Below are 14,855 nucleotides of genomic sequence, written 5' to 3'. Positions count from 1 at the left end.
TTGGAAAGAGCACCCTACCCAAGGTCAACACCTCCACCCTATCCCCATTGGGGCAGCACGGTAGCATTGTGGATAGCACAATTGCTTCACAGCTCCAGGGTCCCAGGTTCGATTCTCGGCTTGGAGTCTGCACGTCCTCCCCGTGTGTGCGTGGGTTTCCTCCGGGTGCTCCGGTTTCCTCCCACAGCCCAAAGATGTGCAGATTAGGTGGATTGGCCATGTTAAATTGCCCTTAATGTCCAAAATTGCCCTTAGTGTTGGGTGGGGTTACTGGGTTATGGGATAGGGTGGAGGTGTGGGCTTCGGTAGGGTGCACTTTCCGAGAGCCGGTGCAGACTCGATGGGCTGAATGGCCTCCTTCTGCACTGTAAATTCTATGAAATCTATAGCCCAGTAACCCCACCTAACACTAAGGGCAATTTTGGACACTGAGGGCAATTTATCATGGCCAATCCACCTAACATGCACATCTTTGGACTGTGGGAGGAAACTGGAGCTGTGAAGCAATTGTGCTATCCACAATGCTACCTTGCTGCCCAGTAGGTTGGCTATGGTTAGGAGGGGTTATTGGGTTACGGGGTTAGGGTGGAAGTGGGGGCTTAAGTGGGTCGGTGCAGACTTGATGGCCCGAATGGCCTCCTTCTGCACTGTATGTCCTATGTTCTATGAGGTAGATAGCAAGAACAAGAACAAAGAACAAAGAAATGTACAGCACAGGAACAGGCCCTTCGGCCCTCCAAGCCCTTGCCGACCATGCTGCCCGACTAAACTACAATCTTCTACACTTCCTGGGTCCGTATCCCTCTATTCCCATCCTATTCATGTATTTGTCAAGATGCCCCTTAAATGTCACTATCGTCCCTGCTTCCACCACCTCCTCCGGTAGTGAGTTCCAGGCACCCACTACCCTCTGTGTAAAAAACTTGCCTCGTACATCTACTCTAAACCTTGCCCCTCTCACCTTAAACCTATGCCCCCTAGTAATTGACCCCTCTACCCTGGGGAAAAGCCTCTGACTATCCACTCTGTCTATGCCCCTCATAATTTTGTAGACCTCTATCAGGTCGCCCCTCAACCTCCGTCGTTCCAGTGAGAACAAACCAAACTTATTCAACCGCTCCTCATAGCTAATGCCCTCCACACCAGGCAACATTCTGGTAAATCTCTTCTGCACCTTCTCTAAAGCCTCCACATCCTTCTGGTAGTGGGGCGACCAGAATTGAACACTGTACACCAAGTGTGGCCTAACTAAGGTTCTATACAGCTGCAACATGACTTGCCAATTCTTATACTCAATGCCCCGGCCAATGAAGGCAAGCATGCCGTATGCCCTCTTGACTACCTTCTCCACCTGTGTGGCCCCTTTCAGTGACCTGTGGACCTGTACTCCTAGATCTCTCTGACTTTCAATACTCTTGAGGGTTCAAGAGTTGGAAAAATTCCCAGCTTCATGCACCTAACTCGGGCGAAAGTGCTTCCAAAGCTGTGATCTTCATTGCCCGGGACGAGTTCACACTGCTGATCCAGGAAAGAGGTGAGAGACAGCCCCAAGAACAGCTGGGTGCTGAGGCAGAGTGTTTAGAAAGCCCTCCTCGGTGTTGGAAATTTGTCCCCGTTATAATGAGCAAGAAAAGCTTTCGAGCCTCACCCCCTCAATTTCCATGTCCCATCCATGTCACCTTATGTCCCATGCCAGGATATGCACCACTCAATCCATGCCCCATCCATGCCACCTTATGCCCCATGCCAAGCTATGCACCACTCAACCCCCATGGCCCCTCATGAATCTCATGCCAAGCTATATCCTCAAACTGCACCCTTGGCCCCCCCATGCCATCCATGCCAGGCCACATTCCCCCATCCACCGATCATGAGCCCTTATGGCCCCATGCCAAGCTGTGGTAATTCCTTGTCCATTCACCCACGATACACTATATACAAACAATGAACCCTACAGTGACAATAGGATGTTAAAAAAACTTTTAAAAAGTAATTAATTCATTACTTTCCTCTATGTTAAGAAAATACCTTTTATTACTGGGCATTAAAAGTGTCAATCATCCAGGGCCTTTAAAGTATCAATGTCAGAAACTGAAAGCACTTGAAACCTCTTACCCTTGTGAAAATAAACACCGACAGCAGGGATCAGAGTCAGATATGTCAATCAAGCAATATTTTCTTTGGGGCTCAGGTGGTTCAAAGAGTAATAGATTGCTGGACTCTCAGTCAATCCTCACAATGGGCCTTATAAATAGAGTATAAAAGCAAGTAATTTATGGTGGACCTTCATAAAACACTTGTTCTGCCTCAGTTGAAGTATTGTGTCCAATTCTGGGGACCATAATTTAGTAAGGATGTAAAGGCAATGTGGAGAGTACAGAAAAAGTTTACAAGAATAGTTTCAAGAATGAGGGGCTTGTAGGAATTTGGACACTATAGTAAACTTCAGAGTGAATAAATTCTTGTTGAAGAATAATCATTGTCAAAAAATGATAATCAGTAATCTAGAATGCAAACTAACCAGATTTATTGGACAACAAAGACATTCTATGGATCCTGGGGCTGCTTGGGATTTCTCTTCTTGGTTCCTTGAACCAGATCCCTTGCCTCATGACGTCATTTCATATTTGAACTTAGCCAGCCTGTCTCTAACATACATACAAGCCCTTCCAACTTTAAGACTTCAACTCTAGTGGATCTTCTTTCTCTCTCTCTCTCATTGGTGGAAACAGTTGACTATCAAAGGCATTCTCTTCAGGCAATTACCATTAACCCAAATACTAGATTCTAACATTGATCTGGATTCTTACGGCAATCCTCAACCTGTGACAAATATTTTAGATACTTCTGGCAGATACTTTTATGGCAGCCCCTACCTATTACCCATTGACTGCAATGGACCATACACATGCTAAATTGCAAGCGCAAAAACCTCAGTGATGCTTCCCTATCTTTATAAGACCATAAGACATAGCAGAATTAGGCCCCTCGGCCCATCGAGTCTGCTCCACCATTCAATCATGGCTGATATTTTTCTCATCCCCATTCTTCTGTCTTCTCCCCATACCCCTGATCCCCTTATTGATCCCCTTATATGCCTCCATTCCTCCTTCCAAAGTGCATAGCCTCATATTTTTCCACTTCATACCTTCCTTGCAGGCAGCTTTTGCAACATCCAACTCATGTTTATGCATCTGTGTCAATACAACTAACAATGACTCATCAAATATTTATAATTCTTGATTGATCCATCATTCAGACCATTCTTCTAACCAATTAGTATTGCTGTCATGATTTCTGTTTACTGCATTTGCTAGATTCACTGGAGCCCAAATATGTAAAACATGTCCAACTACAACATCAGTTCACTCCCGTGTATTATCTCAAAGCCATGTAACTGTATTTTGGCACCTTGAGAGAGGCACTTTCTTAACAACATTCCGGTAATGCATACAAATCAAGACTTTACATCACTAAGCATATGTACAATACAATTTGATAACTTAAGCCTTATTTATTACACAAATATGTGAACAAGGTGAATTCAAACAGGCTTCACACCTTGAGGCTGAGATAATCAATCCCCTCCCTCTGCAAACATGCATTACAAGTATGCATCTCTAAGTTTAATTTTGTTTCTTCAAAGCCTCAGATGTTGAAGATTTCACATCATTTGAAAAAGACCAAAGTGCACGACTTGCTCATTTGAAGTTTTAATATGATTTATATCAGACCGTATTGTCACTTTCCTATATCCTGAGAAACCTTATACGATAAACTGCTGGATTAAATTAATCCACGATTGGAATTTGACCCTCATATTTTCCTTCTTACTATAATTCATGACCATCACTGCCTAAGGTAGTCAGGATGTGGGGCAGAAAATAAATCAGGAGATAGGGAACAGGCAATTCTGGATTTGGTGATGTGTAATGAGGCAGACCTGATTAGGGAACTTAAGGTGAAGGAACCCTTAGGGAGCAGTGACCACAATATCATAGAATTTAACCTGCAATTTGAGAGGGAGAAGCTGCAATCAGATTTAATGATATTACAATTAAATAAGGGTAACTACAAAGACATGAGGGAGGAATTGGCCAGAGTTGATTGGAAAAGAAGCCTAGCAGGGAAGACAGTGAAACACCAATGGCAGGAGTTTTGGGAGTTATTTGTGAGGCACAACAGAAATTCATCCCAAGGAGGAGGAAACATGCTAAGGGGAGGATGAGGCATCCATGGATGACGAGGATAGGATAAAAAGACCGGATAAAAGCAAAAGAAAAAGCATACAAAGTGGCGAGCATTAGTGGGAAGCCAGAGGATTGGGAAACCTTTAAAAGCGAGCAGAGGACAACTAAAAAATCAATAAGGGGGGAGATGATGAAATATGATTTGGTTTGATAAGGTTCCCAAGCGTTTGATAAGGTTCCCCACGGTAGGCTATTGCAGAAAATACGGAGGCTGGGGATTGAGGGTGATTTAGAGATGTGAATCAGAAATTGGCTAGCTGAAAGAAGACAGAGGGTGGTGGTTGATGGGAAATGTTCAGAATGGAGTTCAGTTACAAGTGGCGTACCACAAGGATCTGTTCTGGGGTCGTTGCTGTTTGTCATTTTTATAAATGACCTAGAGGAGGGCGCAGAAGGGTGGGTGAGTAAATTTGCAGACGACACTAAAGTCGGTGGTGTTGTCGACAGTGCGGAAGGATGTTGCAGGTTACAGAGGGACATAGGTAAGCTGCAGAGCTGGGCTGAGAGGTGGCAAATGGAGTTTAATGTAGAGAAGTGTGAGGTGATTTATTTTGGAAGGAATAACAGGAATGCTGAATATTTGGCTAATGGTAAAGTTCTTGGAAGTGTGGATGAGCAGAGGGATCTCAGTGTCCATGTACATAGATCCCTGAAAGTTGCCACCCAGGTTGATAGGGATGTGAAGACGGCCGATGGAGCGTTGGCCTTTATTGGTAGAGGGATTGAGTTCCGGAGTCATGAGGTCATGTTGCAGCTGTACAAAACTCTGGTACGGCCGCATTTGGAGTATTGCGTACAGTTCTGGTCACCTCATGGGAAAATCTTATGAGGAAAGGCTGATGGACTTGAGGTTTTTTTTCGTTAGAGAGAAGAATGTTAAGAGGAGACTTAATAGAGGCATACAAAATGATCAGGGGGTTAGATAGGGTGGACAGTGAGAGCCTTCTCCCGCGGATGGAAATGGCTAGCACGAGGGGACATAACTTTAAACTGAGGGGTAATAGATATAGGACAGAGGTCAGAGGTAGGTCTGTACTGCGCTGTATCGTTCTATGTTCTATGTTCTATGAGTGCAAGCTCGCTAGTAATATAAAGGAAGATAGGAAGAGTTTTTTTCAATATATAAAAGGTAAGAGAGAGGCAAAACTAGACATTGGACCACTGGAAAATGTGGCTGGAAAAGTAACAATAGGAAACAAAGAAATGCAGAGGAACTGAATAGTTACTTTACATCAGTCTTCCTGGTGGAAGACACCAGTGGGATGCCAGAGCTCCAGGAGAATCATGGGGCAGAGGTGAGTGCAGTGACCATCACTAAGGGGAAGGTTCTGGGGAAACTGAAAGATCTGAAGGTGGATAAATCAGCGGGACCGGATGGACTACACCTCAGGGTTCCAAAAGAGATAGCTGAGGAGATTGTTGAGGCATTGGTGATGATCTTTCAGGAATCACTGGATGCAGGAAGGGTCCCAGAGGACAGGAAAGTGGCTAATGTAACACCGCTGTTTAAGAAGGGAGGGAGGCAGGAGACGGGAAATTATAGGCCGGTTAGCCTGACTTCAGTCATTGGTAAGATTTTAGAGTCTATTATTAAAGATGAGATCGCGGAGTAATTGGATGTGCATGAAAAAATAGGACTGAGTCAGCACGGTTTTGTCAAAGGGAGGTCACGTCTGACAAATCTGTTAGAGTTCTTTGAGGAAGTAACAAGGAATTTAGACAAAGGAGAACTAGTGAACGTGATTTATTTAGATTTCCAGAAGGCCTTTGACAAGGTGCCACTTAGGAGACTGTTAAATAAGTTAAGAGCCCATGGTGTTAAGGGTAAGATCCTGACATGGATAGAGGATTGGCTGACTGGCAGAAGGGAGAGAGTGGGGATAAAGGGGTCTTTTTCAGAATGGCAACTGATGACCAGTGGTGTGCCTCAGGGGTTGGTGCTGGAACCACAACTTTTCAGAATATAAATTAATGATGTGGAAGAAGACACTGAAGGCACTGTTGCTAAGTTTGCAGATGATACAAAGATCTGTAGAGGGGCAGGTATTGAGGAAGCAGGGTGGCTGCAGAAGGACTTGGACAGGCTAGGAGAGTGGGCAAAGAAGTGGCAGCTGGAATACAATGTGAAAAAGTGTGAGGTCATGCACTTTGGAAGGTGAAATGGAGGCATAGACTATTTTCTAAATGGGGGGATGCTTAGGAAATCAGAAGCACAAAGGGACTTGGGAGTCCTTGTCCATGATTATCTTAAGGTTAACGTGCAGGTTCAGTTGGCAGTTAGGAAGGCAATGTTAGAATTCATGTCGAGAGGGTAGAATACAAGACCAGGGAAGTATTTCTGAGGCTATATAAGGCTCTGGTCAGACCCCATTTGGAGTATTGTGAGCAGTTTTGGGCCCCGTATCCAAGGAAGGATGTGCTGGCCTTGCAAAGGGTCCAGCGGAGGTTCACAAGAATGACCCCTGGAATGAAGAGCTTATCGTATGAGGAATGGTTAAGGACTCTGGGTCAGTACTCCTTGGAATTTAGAAGGATGAGGGGGAAATTTATTGAAACTTACAGGATACTGCAAGGCCCGGATAGAGTGGATGTGGAGAGGATGTTTCCACTTGTAGGAAAAACTAGAACCAGAGGACACAATCTCAAACTAAAGGCTCGATCCTTTGGAACAGAAATGAGGAGGAATTTCTTCAGCCAGTGGGTGCGATGTTCCCGACAGGCAAAACGTGGTTAGAACCACGGCACCGGGAACTCCGCCAGTTTGCCCGGAGAATCACTGGGCCCCCCCCCCCCAGCCGCGCCACGTAATCCGCGCACGAGTGATTCTCCAGGACCGGAGAATCGCGGGAGCGGCTCCGGCCACGTTCCCCACGTAAAAATGGATTCTCCGCCCCCGTGCCAAACGTGATTTTGGCGCGGGGCTGCGGAGAATCCAGCCCCTGGCGTCTGTGCTGTGCTGTGACTTTACTGAGGTATCACGCCAACTTCCTCTTTCAAAACCTGCCAAAGAAAATGAAAACATAGTCCATGGACCAAAAATCTACTGTCTGAGGAGTAATTAGAAATGTTGTTATCAAGAGCAAGAGTCATCATGATATTAGTCACATCAGCACTCTCAGACCAGACATTCACAGGATAGCAAGCTGTTTCTTTAACTGAGATGAATAAAGCTATCAATTCTGTAAACTGAGAATGCAAAGACACTTGAACTTGAAGGAATGTTCAGGCAATGCCACTGCAAATCCTGCATGAGGAACTCTTTGACAAGAGTATGACAAACCATCAATATAAACATGAAGAGCTTCTTCAATAGGAACTTGAAGAATTGGATGTTGTTCAAAATCCATCAATGGTAAAGGATACTTGTGAGGATGAGCTTTACACATTTTCATTGAAAGAAGGGTAATACCGTATGGGCTCATGTCTAAACCTCTGTGAAGTAATTCCAGGATTAATTTGCTCTTTCTCTTTGATGATACTAAAGTGTCTCCCGGTTTTATCAATTTAATTTAACGGAGCATGCTTTGAATGGAAGTTGACTCTTTATAGGCGTGTAAAGTAAATTAAATAACCTACTGCCCAAAACATAGCTAACAAATGCCATTCACAAATTGAATAAATCTCATCTTCCCCCTGCAGAATGCGAGAGGCAGAAGCTACTGGATGCCTTTTTTAAATTACTTTATGGTTGTGAGCATCACAGGCTAGGCCAGCAGTTATTGCCCATCTCTCAGTGCTGTTGAGAAGGTGGTGGTAAGCTGCCCTCTTGAACTGCTAGAGTTCCACAGTAGGTACAAAAACAGTGTTGCTATGAAGGGAATTCCAGGATTTTGACCCAGCGACAGTGAAGGAACGGTGATACATTTCCAAGTCAGGATGATGAGTGACTTGATGGGAAACCTCCAAATGGTGGTGTTCGCCAGGTATCTGCTGCTCTTGTCCTTCTAGATGGCCGTGGGTTTGGAAAGTGCTGTCTAAAGAACCTTGGTAAGTTCCTGCAGTGCACCTTGGAGATGGTACACATGGCCGCCATGGTTCATCAGTGCAGGAGGGATTGAATGTTTGTAGAAGAGGTAGTAATCAAGTGGGCTGTGTGGTAAACTACATTATTGTATTATATTCACTGTGCTGTATTGTATGTGCCTGGGCCTGTCCAGGCTGGCTCCGCCAAGAATTGTCTGGCTTTCTCACTGGCCGTGCCTTCGCTTTCCCTGCTTCAAGAGTGACTCTATCATCTCTTGCAATAAAGGAATGCTTTCCCTGGGAATTAGGTAGAGTTTGAGAAAAGAATGATAAAGTCCATAAATTATTTCTTCACCTTTCAATTTCTCACACTTGTGCTTACTCCTAGCAAAAACTAATAAATGCTCCCGAATTATCTCTTGGGCTCAGTTATCCAAATGGCAAAGAACTTCATATGTTGAAGCCTCTTTGATTGCAAAGTCTGAAAGAACATCAGAAATTTCAACTAGTTCACTTGTTCTTGTACCTATCCAAATGCTGCCTCGGTTATTATCAATAGCCTGATATTGCTTTAACACATCACTTCCCAGTTTCCCTTTTTCCATTAACGTGTACACAAATTTAATGAGATCCTTTTACTTTAAGGATCAAGGGCTTTATATGCATTGCTTCTTTAATTATAACCCACAGAATTGCACGATTAATGATGTAACCTAATGCTGCTCATACTCTGACCACATCTGCAAAAGAAAAATGCACTTAAAAGGGCATTGGTCAAATCCTGTTGTTGTTGCGGGAGGAGGATGGCTCTGCGATAAGATGTAGAGCCCATATAACTTTCAGGCAAATTCTTCTAGTCACTCCTCTGGCCCCTAATTACAAAACTTAATCTTTTCATTAGTATCCATTTTCACGACACTTAATCCTCTAAGAACTGCATCTACTACTTTATTTGCTGTTCTTTCATTTATATCAGGATGAAGGCCCATCTTAAATAATGAATTGCAAGCTGCAAGGATGAAGTTTCTTACAATCGTCTTCCTCTAACTCTGTGTGTCCCAGCCTGAAATACTGAAGCGGAGTATATAATGCCATTAGACAACAAGTCCCTGACCTAATAGTCCCGAGCTCCTGAACATAAGCCTGAAAGGCAATAGGTGTCAAATTGTTTGAAATCATCCTGTACTCCACTATTCAACTATGAGGATTCATCTCATGCTGCATCTGTACTACGCCTAAGGAACAGAACTGTCTCGATACTATCCTCACCCTCTTTCTTGTCTTCCAAATTGCTTGTCTTACCATCTGAACCCTGGGACCAGGTAGTCACAGCTGAAAATATTTCAGCTTTTCACTCTGTTATAACCCGACTGGAGATCGCGGGGTCTGTAACCTCAGAGTCCCTGCGGCCTCACCCGAGTACGATCTCCCTAGACAAGGGGGCGGAGACAACTCCTTTAGTCAGGGGCCTCTGGGATATAAATACTCCGGCCCAAGTGTGGCTGGGCGCGGGAGGCCCTTTGGGAGTAGGAGGTGTAACATGATAGATTAAATAAATTTGAAATTCTCTTAGTCATCGCTCCCGTGTGGTCGCTCGCCTGTAACTTTACACTGGCGATGAGGATGGGATAGCCAGGTTGACCATGGTCCCGCCTCCACATGGATTTCACGGAACCCTTTCAAGGAGCCATGTATCTAATTATTATGAATGCCCATTCGAAGTGCATGGATGTCCACCGAATGACCACGAAGACATCATGGGCCACTACTGAACGGCTCAGACAAAGCGTTAGTGTTCACGGGATTCCCTAAGTATTGGTATTGGACAACGGCACCGCTTTCATGAGTGGACTGCACCTTACCACCCGTCATCCAACAGTTTGGCCGAACGGGCAGGAGGGACATTTAAGCTCGGCATGCAAAAACAGACGTCCGGTTCCCCGCAGACCCACTTCGCCCGTTTCCTTTTCTACTACAGGACCACACCACAGCCACCATCAGAATGGCACTCTCGGAATTGTTAATGGGCCATCGGCTGCGCACGAGGTTGAGCGTCGTCCTACCAGACATCGGGCAAAGGTCCACGACCTGCAGGAACACACTGAAACACGCTGATCTGGACCCATCAGGGTATTTATGGGGGGTGATGCATTCTACATCTGAAATTTCATCAACAGGGTGCCGTGAATCCCAGGGACATTGGTAAAGTGATCAGGACTGGTCTCATACTCCATATGAGTGCAAGGTAAAGTATCGAACAGGCTCATTGATCACCTCTGCAGCCAAGCCTTACAGGTCCAAAGCCCACACGACCAGTGGTGCCTCTTCCTCCGGAGCAGCCACCTGTGATACCCAGTGAGGCGGATGAGCTCCTCGATTCGGAGATGCTGGAGGTCGACTCATCAGTCCCGGAATCAGACATGGAGACTTTGCCAACAGTAGTTGAAATGGATTCAGTATGACCGGCAGGCTAAACGCAATGGAACCACCCAGACGTTCAGTCTGCAAACGTTACTCTCCGGTTCATTACAGCCCTCCGGTCCCAGAACAGTGGGCATTCGAGAGACAGCCCTGAGCAAAGTGGGCGAAGGATCTCCACTTCCCCCTCTTGCCGTCGAGATGGAAGACGTATCAGACTTGGTGGGGAGGAGTGTTAGAACCCTTCATGAGGCCATGGATCTGTAACCTCAGAGTCTCTGTGGCCTCACCTGAATATGACCACCCTAGATAAGGGGGCGGAGCCACCTCATTAAGCCAGGGCCTTTGGGACATAAATACCCCAACCCAAGTCATGGGCCGGGTGCGGGAAATCCTTGAGGTAAAATGAATTTGAGTTTTTCTTACAGTCATTACTCCCGTGTGCTTGCTCATCTGGAATTTTTCACGGTCTCTACTTTACATGGGCTATGATCTGTCTCCCTGTGAGACCACTTAATCGACTCCCGGAGTTCCCTCTGTGCATCATCTAATGCCTGTCTGAGATCCGTGATTTCCTTATAACACTGTTTAAATAATTGCTTTACATCCTGCAACTCATTCAGGACTATTCCTCCTGCAAATCATTCCTTAACATATCTTCTATCACTCTTCCTATTTCAACCACTATAGTTCCTGTTATCCATGCAGACTTAGACATCTTAGAGAAGTCTACCTCTATGAAAGACTCATATGTCGAAGTAAAATTGTTTAAGATCCAGGAAGCTGAACAGTATGGTAAATGCTGGTTAAATCACAAAAGATCTTCCTATGGCAACAAACTATTTACACAGTACAGTCCCATTGGACAACCAACATGCGGTCCCTGTCCAGGCCAGTCTTTGTACTGGGTTCTTATGAGCTCCAGGGTATCTCCATGGGCCCTGTGGGGTTATTACACTCCTGAAGGTCCCGCTTTCTCACCCTTGTCCCTTGCCTGAAGTGTGGTGAACCTCAGGTTAAAATCACTGCCAGTCAGCTCCCCCATCAAAGGGGAAAACAGCCAATGGTCATCCAGGACTATGGTGACTTTACCTTTACCTACCTGCTTTGCTTGTCTGGGCCCTTAGAGAAGGCTGGTGATCAGGTACCCAACTCAAGTTCGAAACACTCAAAAAACTGTCCTTTTTATCCCTTGACTTGCCCTTGGAGAATGATCATCCCTTTTCCCCCTACCATGCAGTGGTCTCCACAAACCGTATGGATTTGGACTCTATACTAAATCCCAGAGTAAGAAAATTCTTCTTGAGGAATTACCTTATTGAAAAAAGAACAACAACTAATTTAGAGTGCAAACTAGCATGGTATATTGAACAACAAAGAGTAATAATTAGTATTCCACAAGTTGAAGGCATAATACACAAGTTCAGAGCATGTGTGTCTGTCTTTCTATGGATCCTGGGCTTTTGGGGTCTTCTCATCCTGGTTTCTTAAACTTGGCCTCTTGACTTACAATGTTCGCAATTTTATCTTAGTCAACTTAATTCTAACATAAATACAAATCCCTTACAGCTTCAAGACTTCAACTCTCATGGCTCCTTTTCTCTCTCTATGTCTCTCTTTTGCTCTGATGGAGTCAGTTTTTTCTAAGATCCAGTGTATTACAATTTGATAATTTAAGCTTTATTAATTACCAATGAGGTGAAATCTAGCAGCCTTTAGGTATTTAAATCATTCCACGTGATATCAAGAATTGGCTGAAGATTCTGGATTCTGCAAAGGATATGGGCCTTGGCAACATCCTGGCAATAATGCTTGTGCTCCAGAAATAACCACAGCCCTAGCCAAACAGTTACAGTACAGCTACAACACTGACATCGACCAGTGATATAAAGTGATGGAATGGATCATCAATAGTGCTACCAAGTGGCACTTCAACAATAATAATCTGCTCACTGACGCTCAGTTTGTGTTCCGCAAGGGTCACTCAGCTCAGGACCTCAGTACAGTCTGGGTCCAAACATGGACAAAAGAGCTGAATTCCAGATGTGAGGTGAGAGTGACTGCCTTTGACATCAAGGCAGCATTTAATCAAGTATGGCATCAAGGAGCTCTAGCAAACAGACATCAATAGGGATCAAAGAGAAAATGTTCCATCCATTGGTTGGAGGCATACCTGGCACAAAGGAAGATGGTTATGGTTGTTGAAGGCCAGTTATTTTAGACCCAGAACTTATTTGCAGGAGTACCTCAGGGTAGTGTCCTAAGGCCAACCATCTTCAGCTGACCTTCCTCCCATCATAAGGTCAGAAAAGGGGATTTTAGGTGACAATTGCACAATGTTCAGCATTATTCATGATTCCTCAAGTACTGAACCAGCATGTGTCTATATGCAGTAGGATCTGAACAACATTCAGACTAGGGCTGTGAAGTGGCAAGTGAAATTTGTGTCACACAAGTTCTAGGCAATGACCATCTCCAACAAGAGCAAATCTAATGATCATTGGCATTCCAAGGTCTTAGCATCAGTGAATCCCACACTACCAACATCCTGGGGGGGGGGGGCATTGCGGAGGTTACCATTGCATTGGATCAACCATTTGAATACGGTGGTTATAAGAACACGTAAGAGGATGAGAATTCTGTAGAACTAATTCACCTTCTAACTCCCCAAATCCTGTGCACAATCTACAAGGCATGACTCAGGAGTGTGATGGAACACTCTACAATTGCTTGGATCAATGCAGCTCCAACATCACTCAAAAAGATCAACACCATCCTGGATAAAACAACTTCCTTTACTGAGACTCCGTCCATCCCGTTATACATTCACTCGTTCCATTATTGACGTTCAGTGGCAACAGTGTATCGTCTACAAGATGCACTTCAGAAACTCAGCGAGGCTCCTTCAACAGAAATTTACAAACCTGTGGCCTCTATGAGCGAGAAGGACAAGGGTGGTAGACTCATAGAAACACCACCACCTGCAAGTTGCCTCAAAGCCACTCACCATCTTGAATTTGAACTAAATCGCCGTTCCTTCATTGCTACTGGATAAAAGTCCTGAAACACACCTTCTAACTGCACTGTGGGTGTACCTACACTTCATGGACTGCAATGGTTCAAGAAAGCAGCTCACCACCTCCTTCTGATGCGTAATTAGATCTGGGTAACAAATGCCTTTGAAGTCCAAATTCCTTGAAATATATATTTTTTAAATTGATTGAATAGGGATGGGGGAATTGTTCTCCTTAAAGAAGAGAAGGCTGATAGTTAAAGGGCGGCACGTGGCACAGTGGTTAGCACTGCTTCCTCACAGCGCCAGGGACCCGGGTTCAATTCTGGCCTTGGGTGATTGTCTGTGTGGAGTTTGCACATTCTCCCTGTGTCTGCATGAGTTTCATCCGGGTGCTCCGGTTTCCTCCCCCAGTCAAAAGATGCGCAGGTTAGGTGGATTGGCTACGCTAAATTGCCCCTTAGTGTCCAAAGAGTTTTAGGTAGCGTTACTGGGTTACGGGGATAGAGTGGAGATGTTGGCTTAAGTCGGGTGCTCTTTCCAAGGGCCGGTGCAGACTCGATGGGCTGCTTGGCCTCCTTCTGCACTGTTGGCATTCTATGATTCTGTAATTCTATGATAACGGTGTTCAAAATCATGAATGTTCTGGACAGAGTAGATAGGGACAATCTTTCCCCATTAGTGGAATGATCGAGAACCAGAAGACACTGATTTAAGGCAAAAGACAAAAGAATCAAAGGTGGCTTGAGGAAAACATTTTTAACCACAAGCAGCAAGTGGTTATGATCCGGAGTGCACTGCCTGAGAGTGTTGTGCGTGTCAAGTCAATGATGGCATTCAAAAGGGAATTGAATGATCTAAACAAAAAAAAGGGCAGGACAATGGTGGGAAAAGTGGGGCTAACTGAGTTACTCTTGCAGAGCCCTGGCTAAGTAGTTTTTGGCAGTGACAATGCACCTCACCATTAAGAGCTGCTTTTAAGTGATATCAGAGAAGCCCAATTGCATGGCCTTGTGAACAGGCTTGCAGCCCATGAAGCAGCTCAGTAAAGTGGCTGCACAACGAGCTACATGACAATGAGCTGCCAGACCCCAGCTATACCTGCTGCACTAATTTCATGTGGATTATGTGCCACATGGACAGGCATATGCAATGTTCACTCCAATACCTGCACACTTGATGGTTTTAGGTGCAATCAATGTTCTAACCAA

At 44.9% G+C, this 14,855-nt stretch overlaps 1 protein-coding gene across 1 annotated transcript in view; it reads left to right on the top strand.

The window, feature by feature from the left end:
* Positions 1-14,855, top strand: part of LOC140425847 (MAM and LDL-receptor class A domain-containing protein 1-like) — a 659,308-nt gene that overhangs the window by 205,029 nt on the left and 439,424 nt on the right. Inside the window, exons 14-15 of the mRNA XM_072510232.1 lie at positions 1,421-1,534; positions 11,322-11,426. Of these exons, the coding sequence (XP_072366333.1) occupies positions 1,421-1,534; positions 11,322-11,426 (219 nt within the window). The remainder of the gene's footprint in view (positions 1-1,420; positions 1,535-11,321; positions 11,427-14,855) is intronic.

This window comes from Scyliorhinus torazame, chromosome 6 (genome assembly GCF_047496885.1).
Source record: "Scyliorhinus torazame isolate Kashiwa2021f chromosome 6, sScyTor2.1, whole genome shotgun sequence".
Lineage (NCBI taxonomy): Eukaryota > Metazoa > Chordata > Chondrichthyes > Carcharhiniformes > Scyliorhinidae > Scyliorhinus > Scyliorhinus torazame.
The sequence above is the reverse complement of the archived record's forward strand: the minus strand, read 5'-3'. Positions and strand labels throughout refer to the sequence as shown.